At 36.6% G+C, this 15,085-nt stretch overlaps 2 protein-coding genes across 11 annotated transcripts in view; one reads left to right on the top strand and one right to left on the bottom strand.

The window, feature by feature from the left end:
• LOC106876256 (centlein-like) overlaps positions 1 to 8,826 on the top strand; it is a 364,862-nt gene extending 356,036 nt beyond the window's left edge. For all 8 annotated transcript variants that reach the window (XM_089346011.1, XM_014924756.3, XM_014924749.3 and 5 more), the window contains 4 exons: positions 1,983 to 2,078; positions 4,353 to 4,538; positions 6,265 to 6,462; positions 8,537 to 8,826. In XM_089346011.1, the coding sequence (XP_089202137.1) occupies positions 1,983 to 2,078; positions 4,353 to 4,538; positions 6,265 to 6,462; positions 8,537 to 8,704 (648 nt within the window). In that variant the 3' untranslated portion in view covers positions 8,705 to 8,826. The remainder of the gene's footprint in view (positions 1 to 1,982; positions 2,079 to 4,352; positions 4,539 to 6,264; positions 6,463 to 8,536) is intronic.
• Positions 8,716 to 15,085, bottom strand: part of LOC106876247 (uncharacterized) — a 46,974-nt gene continuing 40,604 nt past the window's right edge. For all 3 annotated transcript variants that reach the window (XM_089345977.1, XM_089345981.1, XM_089345974.1), the window contains 2 exons: positions 12,850 to 13,095; positions 8,716 to 11,071 (listed from right to left, as the gene is read on the bottom strand). In XM_089345977.1, the coding sequence (XP_089202103.1) occupies positions 10,469 to 11,071; positions 12,850 to 13,095 (849 nt within the window). In that variant the 3' untranslated portion in view covers positions 8,716 to 10,468. The remainder of the gene's footprint in view (positions 11,072 to 12,849; positions 13,096 to 15,085) is intronic.

The raw sequence follows: 15,085 nt of genomic DNA, 5'->3' as shown, positions 1-15,085 counted from the left end.
AATGTATTAAAGGCAAGTCTGCCCAGCAAAGCTCATCTCTTTTCCAAACAGTTGACTGTGGTCAAATACTGCAGATCTGATAGTAAGTGAATTGAAATAGTTTGACAAAGAATTGAACCTGTGTCACAGATTTACTTTTCTGTTGGTTTCCCCAACTCTTTATAGCACTCATAATAAAAGTGAAATTCTGTCTGGGACTCCTGTACCTCAGTCTACATTTGCTCTACATAAACATATTATACCTTTTTTGGGAGTCTGGATGATCCTGAGATTTGAAAATCTGCCCTTCATTTGGTTCTTGAACATCCAACATTGAGATTTGATTTAAAAGCATTTGAGTTGCTATTTCCTGCAGGCAAAGCTTGGCTGATTCACACCATCTTGGTTGGCATTTGTCAGATGACGTCAGAGATCAAAGGGGAGATAAATGACATTTGCTTCATTAATTTTACGTTGTGATAAGAACTTTGGGACAAATTGGCCAACAGTCGGAATTCAACTTGAGACTGTAGCAATTGAGTTATTGCATTACTGAATTAATTCTCATCCATCCTTAACCTCCGATAAAACACCACCAGAGTATATAGTCATTATAGCACTCTTTAGTTTTGGGCTGTAGGCCCAATTAGCCCCCCACAAGAACTAGCTTAAAATTCTGTCTGCACAGAGTGCAGCTTTTAAATTAGTCTATGATAAAAGAAGATATGTCTTTGAAATAAAAAGGAACTGGAATTGCTGTAATGTTTGTGTGAAACATGACAGAGTAAGTGGAAAAACTATTTGGTGCTAACGAGTTTAGTCTTCTTTTCCTTTTACTTGTTTCAGTCATTGGACTGCAGCCATGCTGGGACACCACCTTGACAAGTTTAGTCAAACAAATCTACCCCACTACTTATTTTTTTAAATGGAGTACCTGCTTTGTTGGTGTTATTTGCTGAACCGCTAAGTCACAGGCCTGTAAAGAAATGAGCACTGGTTATCAAGCAGGGGAAGGGGGTGGCAAACACAAGCATGAAGTCACATAATATATATATATATATATATATTCACATATCCCCTTTATGTACCTGATGCGACACAAAACAATTAGATGCACAATATCTTGCCCATAATGGACTGTTGCTGGATTGGTCGAAACTATCATTGTACTGAATAAAGTGCTAAATCTATTTGCTGTTTCCTTCATCAGCAAGGTCAGTGAGAGCATAATCTGTGACCTCTGCCAGAAGTATAGCCAGCTCACTAATTCGTATCTTTACTTCATTGCACACTAAAAACCCCGCTTGCGAAGACCTGTTGAGGCAAGTGAATTTTGGAATTTGAAATTTGAAATCAAAACCGAACCAAATCCGACGGCTGGCACCCATGCCAACCTCTCCTTCATTGGACACTAAACTCTGCTTGCGAAGACCTGTTGGGGCAAGTGAAATCGTAATTGAACCATACTCGATGACTGGTCATAGCGCCAGTGGAGCATTAACAGCACTGTCAAGCGTGTTCATTGCCAGAGCAGCTGTCTGGCTTCCGTGCTAGTGGCCCGTTCACTCTATAAGGTGGTCAGCATTAAGAAGGACATTCAGCTGTAAAAACGCAGTGAAGCCTGGTGCAGTCTTCTGGTTTGCCAGCTCGTCAAACCATGCAACCCATGCCAGCATAGAAAATGGGCATTTGATGATGATGATGACGACGACGACGACGACCCTCCTTCTCCTCCTCTTAGCTAGATGATTGCTTGTTGAGCTTGAAATAGAAAAATACTCTTGGAATCACAATCTGCTATGATAAAAACGGAAGGACATTGGAAATTGTAATCTTAGTTAAAAGAACTAAATGGTTATAGCTTGTTTGATCACAAGCCTGCTCAGTCTGCATTATTTTTATCATTTGTCTGTTCAGTCTCTATTGTTAATCATAATTCTGTTTATTCAGTGTTGTTAATCACAAATCTGTTCAATCACAATCTTTTATTGTTTTTCAACTAGAATGATGTTATTCATCAGAGACTGTTAGAAATGACCAAACAGAAAGAAGACTGTGAGAAGAAACACAAAAACCTGGTTCACATTTTAGAGAAAAAGGTAAAAATTCTGATTCGGTTGTCATTTTAGAAATAAAATTTTGTGTCAGAATTTTATGTCTGTTATTATATAAATCTATAGTGATTGCAGTAGTTGTATGATATTGGTTTCAAATTTTGACACAATGCCAGCAATTTCAGGAGAGGGAGTAAGTTAATTACATTGACCCCAGTGATCAACTAGTTCTTATTTTATTGACCCTGAAAGGATGAAAGGCAAAGTCAACCTCAACGGAACTTAAACTCAGAGTATGAAGATAGATCAAATGCTGCTAAGCATTTTACCCAGCATGCTAAATATTCTGCCAGCTCACTGCCTTGTGTAGTTGTATAATACTGGAGACTTACAATGTTGCCTCAGTATTCTCTGTTTCTGATATAATTTGCAGAATTTTGAGGTTTCAACTTCAGAATTTGTTTTCTCTTTTTTGATAGTTTTGTTAAGAGGAAGCTATTGCTTCCATGACATTCATAGGTCTTCATAGATTGGTGATATTAACACAGTAGGTCATTATTTTGTAAAATGTATATCTTGTATAATGATCTTCACAATTTATCATTATCAAGTAAAAACATGGCTGACAAGGGAATTCCGAAGATGATGCTCTGAGAAAGTGATTGATATGGAGTATAGTCAAAGATGGTTTGAGCAATTAGAAGAGGAGAGACAAATGTATGTTAGGTGGGTTTAGATGGAGATGGTACCCAAATAACCAGCTAGATCTAAAGAACAAAGGCTATTGTAGTTGTTTGAAAAGGTTGAATGTGGTGATGGCACATCTGTGGGCTAGAGATTGAAGTGTATTGTGCCAGGAACAATATTTCATTGTAGGCTTCATTTAAGCTTATGACTGAAGAAAACTGACAGGAAAAAGAGGAGAGGTGCCATCAGATGTTAAGTATTCTACATAATATAGCACAGGATTATGCTTTATTTTAAATTCATCTGAACCCATGCCTGTATGAGAAAATGAATACTAAAGCAATGTTGATGCTGAGGGATAAATCAATGAATAGCTTTAAATGTAATCCACAAATCTATTATTCTGGAGATGCAAGATATCAGATGTTCAGCATCATCATCATCGTCATTTAACGTCCGCTTTCCATGCTAGCATGGGTTGGACGATTTGACTGAAGACTGGTGAAACCAGATGGCTACACCAGGCCCCAATCTGATTTGGCAGAGTTTCTACAGCTGGATGCCCTTCCTAAGCATGTGAATAGAAAATCAGTATTCAATTAACATTTCTGTAGTAATGCCATCTTCATTGTTAGACACACTGCCCTTAAAATTCACACCTTAAAATGAGCAGTTTTAGTTTTTATTGACAGGAAGAAGTTTGTCAGAAAGTAATTTAGTGGCTATGTCAAGCAGATGACACAGAAATACCTAAAGAAACTAATATGCTGGCCCTATTTCAAAAATGTTGTGTTGCTATTTTATCTCAGGTCGGGTATAATGCAGTAGACCTATTATAAAGATATTCTGGTAACAACCACTCCGTTTTTTTTTTTTTTCTGATGCAATGTATTGAATTCTACATTATCCAATGAGTTCTTCCTTTTTTAAAACCTTTAGCATTTAAATTGGCCATATCTGGCCCAAAATAATCTACCTGTTTTATGTTCAAATTGATCATATCTATCTTCTGACACCTACCCTAAAATCTCATTTAAAAAATAAACAATCACATCATTGAAATCTCAGTGCTACAACATAATGCATGATTAGTTCAAAACAATATGAATAACTATTACATTTGACAGAGCAAACTCAATGCTAAACGGTTATGACAGTAGAGTTACTCAAGGTACCATGTAGTGGAACTGAACCTAGAACCATGTGATTGGAAAGCAAACTTCTTACCGCACTGCCATGCCTACACCTATGTGGATGTATTTTTTTCCTTGCTTCATTTTGGAGGCAGTTGAGGGTAGTTTTTGTCTGTATGTTATACCAAAACATCTTGTTTTCTCATCCTTTATAAACTTGAAGTAACATATTACATAAGTGATAGACTTAATCATTGTTTGATGGGACATCTCCACCTGACCTGTGGATAATTTTATTGAAATCCATCCTTTTAGAAGCATTCAGGCTAGGTTCTTGATCTGGAAATAACTTATGTCCATTTTCCCACCAATCTTCAAAGCTCTGAAAAAGAGCCATGTGTGTTCTTCTTCCTCCTGTGATTAAAACATGTACAAAAAAAAATGAAAAATAATATTGCATATGATTTTAATTACATTGTGAAATTGTTACTTTGAACAGAATCGGCAGTATGAATACGCTTTACAGCAGCACGAGAAGATGCAAGCTGCTGTAAGTGAATTGGAAAAATCCGCCCAGAAACATATTGTAGAGATAGCAGCCCAGAGTGAAGCAGCAATTACCAACACACAGAGCAAACTAATTGCAGCCCACTCGAAGATCGAACAGTTCCATAAGTTTGTCAAGGTAGGAAATATATTAATGATCGCAGATGTAATATAGTAACTGATATTTCTTATTGATGACAACTTCATTTTAGATATACATCTAGCCAAGACACAGCTGAAGCCTGTTTGCCATCAGCAGAGAATCCATATGTTGGGAAAACTTACATATTGTCTTTTTCAATGATGAAAATTCAGTTGTTCAATCAACTGAACCACCTGTATATTGGAGTAGTGTACTGAGTGAGGGCTGAGTATTCCATGTGCTTATGTACTCTTAATGTAATCCTTAGGTAGAATCGGTATAACACAATGTACAACAAAGTCAGACCTTTCAATTATAGACATACTCCATCCAGTAGTCTTACAATTTCCATCTTCCCAATTTCATCCCAAGACTTGAGTCAATCTGAAGCTATGATCAAATATATTTGCTCTAGATAGCTTGCAGTAAGATTGAACCCTGGACCACATTGTTATGAAGTAAATTTCTTAATTTACTTGGCCATGTTTCATCCACTATATTGATTTGTTAGTTTAAAGTAGACTCATCTGCACCAGTCAACCACTCTCCAAATACTGTTGACCGGAGGGTTCAAAATGCTGAAGTCCCTATTAATGCAGTCACATGACCTAAACAGATCACTGAATTGAATACATGTTGAATATGTGATTTCAAAGGTCAAAGTTCAAACCCATTCATCCGTCTATCCTCTCAAACCACCATAGGGCCCTGTCACAAACAACTATCATTACACTCTTCAGTTGAATTCTTAAGCAGGATCGACTCAAACTATGGATGTTATCCAACCATTTCATTTCTGATCTACCCCTAAGTCTTTTGCCAGTTAGCTCAGCTTGAAGAATCTGTCTTGTCACTATAATTGTTTCCACGTGTCATTATACCCATAGTTCATTGGTGAAATTATATAATTAACACAGTGTATAGTCACTATCGTCTATCAAAGATGCAAAATGTGTTTTCCTGGTAGCCAATAACTATGTATGAGCTTAGTATAGCTTACTACAAGGTGTTTTTTACCTAAATTTTATTCAACTATCATCATCATCATCATCATTTAACATCTGCCTTCCATGCAGGCATAGGTTGAACGGTTTGACAGGAGCTGGTCAGATGACTGCACCAGGCTGCTGTGTCTGTTTTGGCAGGTTTTTACAGTTGGATGTCCTTCCTAACACCAACCACTCCACTCCACAGAGTGGACTGAGTGCTTTTTATGTGGCACCAGCACAGGCAAGGCTGGTTTTTACAGCTGGATGCCCTTCCAAATGCCAACGACTTTACAGTGAGGACTGAATGCTTTTTATGTAGCACCAGCACTGGTGGGGGTCACCAAGTAACTTGCAAGACAAGGAATTTTCAGAAGAGAGGTGATCTTGCGTCAGATGATGAAAGGTGACAGAGAGGCAGAAACAGGTGTCTTGCTATAGAGGAGGTACATAGCAAGGGACTGTTGAACTCTACACATTTTTTTCATTCTCTCTCTGTTTTTTTCCTTTCTGTTGAAGAGTGTAGGCTCAAAACATAAAAGACGTTTTCATTTTTCCCCAAGTGTCAAATTAATACACTTGGTTGTTGTTCATACACCTGTCTTCATCTTTTGTTTTTCTATAAATTTCAACTACATATATGTGTGTATGTACATGCACATATGTATATATTTATATGTGTATATAATGTCTTTTGTTTGGTTTCTTTTGTGTGTCATGGTGGAATTATAATACAGATATTGAGCCATGAACTCGTACATCGTATTTACCAAGTGCGAGAAACATTAAACAAGTCACAGATGGACAAAATACAGCAACAGTTACCTTCGTACACAAGCATGCAGAAGGCTAAGGATCTAGCCAAGAATATTTTGAACATAAATGATTTAGAATTGAATGATATTATGAAAGGAGATGATTTAACTGCCAAATTGGTAAGTTATTTTTTCCCTTATTATGTTGTGTGTTATTAACTCATTCATTGCTCTTTTTCCTATTAAAATAAATTTCCTGTGACTTTTAATCATTTGAAAATAATTAAGAATTTTGCATTATTTACTAAAATAATTAATTTTGTCGTTATTAAACTGTTGTTAGTAACATAAATTAACAAAAGACTTTGCCATAAGATTTTGACACCTAAAGCTATAAGACAATCATTTACTCCTTTGTCATCTCATTTTCTTATATATGTGTGTGTGTATCTATGTGCCTGTGTGTGTTTGTCCCTCACCAATGTTTAACAACCAGTGTTGGTATGTTTACATCCTTGTAACATAGTGGTTCAGCGAAAGTGACTGGTAGAATAAGTACTAGGCTTAAAACAAAATAAAAAAACAAGTATAGGGGTTGGTCCATTCAAATAATACTTCTTTAACAAGGTGCCCCACATGACCACAGTCTAATAACTGAAACGAATAAAAGTTAAAAGATATGACAAAAGATAAGCAAAAGCTTATCAGTGCTGCAGAGTTCCATTTCATTTCATGGTTAGAAGCCTCCATAAAGCTAAAAATCTTATGTTCACTGGAAGACTGAAAGAAGGTAAAAAAAAAAGGGCATGATATAGAGAAAATAAACCTAAGAAACGTTTATAAATTTGTGTTGCAAGGTTCCTAAATTGAAACTGTGTGTTGAAATAGATATTGTTATGTTTCGAAGGCGGCGAGCTGGCAGAAATGTTAGCATGTCGGGCAAAATGCTTAGCGGTATTTCATCTGTCGTTACATTCTGAGTTCAAATTCCGCCGAAGGTGACTTTGCCTTTCATCCTTTCGTGGTCGATAAATTAAGTACCAGTTGCATTGACTGGCCCCCTCCCCAAATATTTCAGGCCTTGTGCCAAGAGAAAAGATATATTCCGGGATGGTCTTTTTTATTTTTTTTTCCCAAATAAACACATGCACCATATATTTGTTCTTCACTCGTTTATTATGGACTAAACAGAGCAGGAGGATACACATGGATGGAAAGGGTCACTGAAGAGGTCAAAGATGTGTGGTGAAATATTTCCAGACAATGGACAAGATAAAACAAGAACAGTAATAAACAAGTGAAGAACGAATATATAGTGCATGTGTTTATTTGGCAAAAACAAATGACCATCCCGAAATATAACTTGAGAGACTTAGCCACCAGCTAGAGAATACACAAGCCAATAGTTTGCTCAGTTGCAAACAGGACAGGAGAGGTGGACATCCATGATTGTTAATGCCAGTAGGTGTGACACAAAGAAAAAAGAGAAGTAGAGAGGGAAGGAACATGTACATGCCTCTTTTCTGACCATTTTGGAAACATTGATTGTCTTCTTTATAAGAACTCCTTCTACAAATTCATAGGATGTTTCTTTCATAAGTGATTTCTGATTTAAGCCCAAGTCCATTTTGAAGAGAAGGGAATTAGTTGCTTAATCAATCACAGTACTTTAGTGACATTTCATTTTATCAGCCTCAGAGAGAGATGAAAAGCAAAGCTAACCACAGCAGAATTTGGACTCAGAATGTAAAGATCTAGAGCAAATACTGCAAAGCTTTTTTTCCCCCCCACACTTTAAAACCAAGGTGCCACATAAAAAGCATTGGTGTTGGTGCCATGTAAAAAGTACTGGTGCCTTGCAAAACACACCCAGTACTCTATGTAAAGTGGTTGGCATTAGGAAAGACATCCAGCTGTAGAAACCATGTTAAAGCATTCTATGGAACCTGGTGTGGATCCTGTGTGTTTTATGTGGCACCTTCACCTGTGCTTTTCACAAGGCACCGTCACCAGTGTCAAATTGTCCATCCCATACCAGCATGGAAAATGGACTTTAGATGACAGTGATGATAACAACCGTTTTGCCAATCTACCCTTTCTTAAAGATGAAGCTAATAGTCTGCTAAATTATAATTTTTATTAGCAACACATATCTGACATTTGAAATTCTTTATATATTTCAAAAGGTCATTGACAGACAAAATTTTACTGTGACAATTCCAAAGATTTCTTATTTCATTTTGATTTGTTTCAGCAAAATGTAACTGATGGTCAATATGCCAAGGACCAAAGATGGGCGTCACTGTGTGAAGAGACCATCAAGTCACGTGATGATTTTGTTCTTCCTCTATTGGATCTTTTTGTGGAGAAGCTAGAAGAAAAAGATAGTTTATTATATAGCTTGTATTCAACAAAATATTAAAATACAGGCAATTTTATTTTTTAAATATATTTATTTATATATAAATGATGATCAATTCTTTTTTGATCAATAAATTCATGATTTCTTTGATATAAAAATAAATGAATATGTAATTTCATAAATGTTTTGAGCAATGTTCTCTTTTCAATAATTTCTAGTGTAGTTTTGTTTAGTTTACATATATATGTATCAGTATAAATGTGCATGAGATATTCTTTACAATTACTGGACTCTTATGAATTGATATCTAAAATCTTCAGAAAATATTGATTTATGAAAAAGTACTAAGTAGGTCCAAATGTGTGTCAGAGGTTGAAATTCATTGCAGACTTTCAGTATAATACAGGGGCAGCACTCCACCATGTAGAAGTGTGTACTAGTGGATCGAGAAGTTTAAAAATAGCTGGAAAACATGAAGCACAAAGAGGGAGCAGGATGCCCATCAACCTTCACCACTTATGTGAAGATTCAACAAGATCAAGCGATGGTTGGTTCTGGTGAACCAATGAGCGACCAACAAAGAGAAGGTATGTTCTCTGCAAATTAATCATGGTTTTGCTTCCATAAAGTCTGTGTGAGATGGGTGCCAAAAGAGCTTACAGAAGTGCATAAGCACAGTTGTGTGGAGATGTGTCACTGCTTACTCAACTGCTACAGTGATGAAAGCAAAGCTTTTTTTGGAGAGAACAGTCACAGGAGATAAGGCATGGGTCCAATAGGTAGAATTTGGAGAGGAAAACTCAGAATTGTCAGCAAGAAAGAAATTCAAGTAAAGTGCACCATTTTGGGGGAACATTAACTGGAAAAGGGTTCTAGTCACCAGTGTAGGCTACAGTGAAATGCTGGCCAACAAACTGAAACCAGCAATTAGCACCAAATGCCAAGGTCTATTGTCAAAGCAAGTGTTATTTTTTCACAACACATGCCCAACTAAGGCCACCAACACCATTGAAAAATTGGGTTTCAAGTTCCTGGAGCACTCTGCATAATCCAGATCTCACCCGTTCTGACCATATCATCTCTTTGGATCACTCAAACATTCTTTATGATCTGGTGCAGGAAGCAGTACATAAATGGTTGTGCAACCTTCAGAAAAACTTTCTCTGATGGAATGAGTAAACTTGTAGACTGCTGGAAGTGCATTGAAAAGCAAAGAGACGATGTTGAAAAATGATGTAAATGTTCAACCCCAGCATTTGTTTTAACAAATTACAGAACAAGAGTGTATGTAACTTTTGACTTATCCTTGTATTGTACATTTTGAAATGATGGTGAATGAAAAATTAGCACATTAATAATGAAGTTAGGAGAGCTCATTTGTTAGAAGTGATCTCTCTTTTTCACACACTAATCATTTATTCATGGGGCTTGCATATATCTTCACTATTTCACATGATTTTTTTTTTTATTTTAAAAATGGTGGTTACTGTCACAAGTAAATAAGACAAACTAAAATTTTCATAAGTGGCACACATATTCAGAAGAGAGATTTCTATACATTTAGTAAAGAAGCATTCATTAATCAGTTATTGGTTAATAACTACTTGGCACTTGTCAAATAAAACTACCATATACCATCTCAACATTTACATGATATGATCAAGGATCTTCTTTGACCTATGTCTAATTTATCCACCATCACCCTTATTTAATGAAACAGCTAAGTAGGTAACACATGGGTCAATTTCTTCAACTAAGTCCCTTTAAGGTGGTGCTCCAGCACGGCCACAGTCAAATGAGTGAAACAAGTGAGAGAATACATGATTAAAATCCTTCTTGGTATTTTTGTTTCCGTACTATTTTTACTGGTTGACTGATAGATGTTAATAATGATGAGCTGAAGCTGTGAAAAGGATTAAGTTGTTGTGAAAATAATGGCTGTCTTTCAATTGATGGAGATCTTCTAAATAGATCAGCAGATTGACGCATTTTTGAATGAGTTGGTGACCCACCAAAACCATCTTCAAACTGATTCATACTTGAAGAAGTTGGTGATTTTAACATGCTGTCAGTCTTAGTAAATAGTGATTTTCTTTTTGAGAAATCCTTAGAATGGACCGTTTGTGATAGAGGTGGTGATAAGCTACCGGAATCAAACATTTGTGATCGAAGAGATGTGGTCGGCTGAGAATGAAATAACTTAGTAAAGTCAGTTTTGTGAGAAGTTTTATGTCTGTCTGATTCTTGTAAATATGTTGGTAAAGACGGAAAAATTTCTTTAACGGAAGTTGAGACTGTTTGTTGGCTTGAAGACTGAAGATGCGTTGGTGATGAAAGTTGAGACTCTCGTTCACCAAATTCTTTGTCGACCTGAGCAGTTGCAGTTGGATAAGTTCCATTAGAACTTTCAGCATCAGACCACCGTACCTGAAACAAGCAAAAGAAAATTAAAGTCACTGACATAGTAAGCCAAAAATAATTGTCTTTAACCTAGTCACTATTTTTAGTTGCAGCTGCTTCACTTTCACTAATATTGACTTTTTTGGAAAACAGAAATATACACAACTTAAATTACCTAAAGTCATTAATTACTCATAGATATAATCTTGACACAATGCCAGCAAGTTTGGAGAGGGGGTAAGTTGATTACATCGACCCCAGTGCTCAACTGGTGCTCTTTTTATCGACCCTGAAAGGATGAAAGGCAAAGCTGACTTCTATGGAATTCGAAAGTAAGGACAGACAAAATGTCACTAAGCATTTTGGCTGGTGTGCTGACGATTCTGTCAGCTTACCACCTTTAAACTTGTAAACGCTAACAAGTCAACTGAAGAATTATTACTATCACATAAAGATAATAAAATTTATTTCTTACCAAGTTATACAGATATTTAGAATAGAATAGGTACATCATCATCATCGGTTAATGTCTGCCTTCCATGCTGACATGGGTTGGACAATTTGACTGAAGCTGCACCAGGCTCCAATTTGATCAGGCATGGTTTCTACAGCTGGATGCCCTTCCTAACACCAACAACTCCAAGAGTGTAGTGGGTGCTTTTTACATGCCACCAGCACGGGGGGGGGGGGGGGGGGGGGACAGTCAGGTAGTACTGGCATTGACCACGTTCAAATGGTGCATTTCACATGCCACAGGCATGGGAACCAATGAGGCAGCACAGGCACTGAAAGGTAGACATAAAACCAATGATGGTAGGTGTATGTGTGTGTGTGTGTTCATTGGGTGAGGCTGGTGTTGTCCAACATTTGACTATTGCATTTCATCACAAGTTCTCAAGATATGAATACATAAATATAGATATTATTCTTTCTTACGAAATGTATAGATCTGCTTAAGAAGTGCTCAGGTTGAACCCGAGACAAAAGATAAGAATTAAAAAATAAACTCAAATTAGGCAATCAACTTTTTATACGTACTCATACAGTTATAAATTCAACTTAAAATGCATATACATTAATATGTATCGACATATATATTTAAAAAAATATAAATATACATAAAAATACATGTAAATAGAGTCCTGGAGGATATATATAGAAAAAAGTGAGAAAAAGAGAACTGATAAAAATTTGTTTAAGTACTAAAATTAAGTGCAGTTAAGAGTTTCAGTTAAAAGATCCATAAAATTCAATCTGCTTTTTTTAATTTGAGTTTATTTTAAAATTTTCGTGGCATCTTGGGCAAGTGTCTTCTACTATAGCCTCGGGCCGACCAAAGCCTTGTGAGTGGATTTGGTAGACGGAAACTGAAAGAAGCCCGTCGTATATATATATATGTATATATATATATATGTGTGTGTGTGTGTGTGTTTGTGCCCCCAACATCGCTTGACAACTGATGCTGGTGTGTTTATGTCCCCGTAACTTAGCGTTCGGCAAAAGAGACCGATAGAATAAGTACTAGGCTTACAAAGAGTAAGTCCTGGGGTCGATTTGCTCGACTAAAGGCGGTGCTCCAGCATGGCCACAGTCAAAAGACTGAAACAGGTAAAAGAGTATATATACAATAGGATTCTTTTTGAGTTCCATCTACAAAAGCCACTGAAAAGACTTTGATCAAAGTAGGGCTAATGTAGGAGACACTTGCCCAAGGTGTCATGCAGTGGGATTGAATCAAAGACCATGTGATTGGAAAGTAAACTTCTCACCACACAATGATACTAAATGATAACAGATATACTTACAAAGCTTTTTATGGGTGTTTCCTTTGGTGTAGAATTTGAGCTGTCTTGTACATCACGACCATTGACCTCTCCTCCTTCTACTTCCTCTTCCTCTCCTACTTCTTCTTCCTCTTCCGAAGAACTCATCTCCACGTCATACCAATGTTTATATAATTTCTTTGACAGTCTTTTGTTTTCACCTGTCAGGTTATCTATTGATGGTGGCGTGGCATTATAAGAGACACCAGATGATTTCATTATACCGTCCTTGATAATAAGAAAGAAAAATCAATAATATTTGTGAAACAGTTTCTTTTTTCCAATCATTATCAGTTTAATAATAGCTTTTGTGACATAGTCACTCCATTTGAATTTCAGGATTGATTGTAGTTTTACTTGGCAAAATCTTTCGAGTCAACATATATAAATAATTCTTTAGCATTTAAACCTGCCAAATCCAGCCCAAATATTCTAACCTACTTTATATTCAAACTGGCCAAATCGAGCCTCTCACACAAATCCTACAATGTCATTCTAAAACATAAATAATCACATCATCAGAATTTCAAAGCTACAAGATAATGCATAATCAATTGAAAACAATATGCAGTTGTGGCTGTGTAGCAAAGAAGCTTACTTCCCAACCACATGGTTCCAGGTTCAGTCCCACTGCATGGCACCTTGGGTTGACCAAAGCCTTATAAGTGGATTTGGTAGATGGAAACTGAAAGAAGCCCATCATATTTGCCATACTGGACTGCTGAAATCTACAAGTTTTTTTTCATTCTCTCTCTCTGTTTATTTTCTCTTATTCCTTTCTGTTGAAGGGTATAGACTCGAAACATAAAAGACTTTTTTCAGTTTCCCTGAATGTCAAAAACTAATACACTTGCTTGTTGTTCATACATCTGTCTTCATTTTTTGATTTCTATAAATTTCAACTATATATATATATATATATATGCCTTTGTGACTGTGTTTGTCCCCACCATCACTGCTTGACAACCAGCATTGGTGTGTTTACACCCCTGCTACTTAACAGTTTCACAAAAGAAACTGATAGAATAAGTACTAGGCTTTAAAAAAATAAGTCCTGGAGTCTATTTGTTCAACTAAAACCTTTCACAACAGTGCTCAAATGACTGAAACAAGTAAAAGAATAAAATAAATAAATTCAGAATAATCTGAATGCTAGATGGTTGATGTTATGTTGTCCCAGTCTCACAGCTACAGAGCAGTGCAGAGAGCACAACAACCTGAAAAACTAAAACTTTGGTTCTGAATCTAAGGTTATAGTTGTGTAGGACACAGGGTGAAAAGCTTTTTTTTCTTTCTTTTTGTCTTAGAAAATATTTCAGCAGATCATACACTAGGAAATCCATAGGTTATATGAAAACAAAATGCATTAGAAATACATTCACATGCAGAATTTCTATAATGGCTGTAATTAAAATATTCATATATCGTCATCATTGTTTAACCTCCATTTTCTATGCTGACATGGGTTGGATGGTTCAATAGGAGCTGGCCAGCCGGAGAGTTATCCAGGCTCCAGTTTTGTGTTTTGGTATGGTTTCTACATCTGGATGTCCTTCCTAATGCCAACCACTTTGTAAAGTGTGCTTGGTGCTTTTTTTATGTGCTACCAGCACGAATATAATGACTAAATATATTCGTGCTACCAGCACGAATATAATGACTAAATATATACAGAAAGAAATCCCTTTAAGTTTCCTTGTGTAAATTTCATAATTTGGAGGTCAATTTTCTAACAGAGTGACTAGTGCACTTTGAATGTAGCCTAACTTAAAAATTGCTTTTTCGATAAGTTATCTATATCATCATTTACTGTCCATTTTCCATGCTGGCATAGGCTGGACAGTTTGACAGAAGCTCGATGTCTGTTTTGGCATGGTTTCTATGACTGGATGCCCTTCCTAATACCAACCACCTTTCAAAGTGTACTGGGTGCATTTATACGGCACAGTATGGGTGCTTTTTATGTGACACTAGCACCCACGATCTCACAAGATTAGGAACATTCAGCTGGAGAGGGATGCAAGGGACATGCCTGTATGCAAGGACAACCACACGTTTACTTAGCTGGGTGTATTTTCTCAAGCACAGTAAATTGCGAGGAGTCTTGGTCCCTTGTCATCCCCTCTGCGAGGCCCAGTATCTAAAGATCCTTTCTCATCACTTTGTCCCATGTCTTGCTGGGTCTACCCCTCCCCTTCTACACAATCCCTCAAGGATT

Source organism: Octopus bimaculoides, chromosome 2, assembly GCF_046866305.1.
Source record: "Octopus bimaculoides isolate indiv1 chromosome 2, ASM4686630v1, whole genome shotgun sequence".
NCBI lineage: Eukaryota > Metazoa > Mollusca > Cephalopoda > Octopoda > Octopodidae > Octopus > Octopus bimaculoides.
The sequence above is the reverse complement of the archived record's forward strand: the minus strand, read 5'-3'. Positions and strand labels throughout refer to the sequence as shown.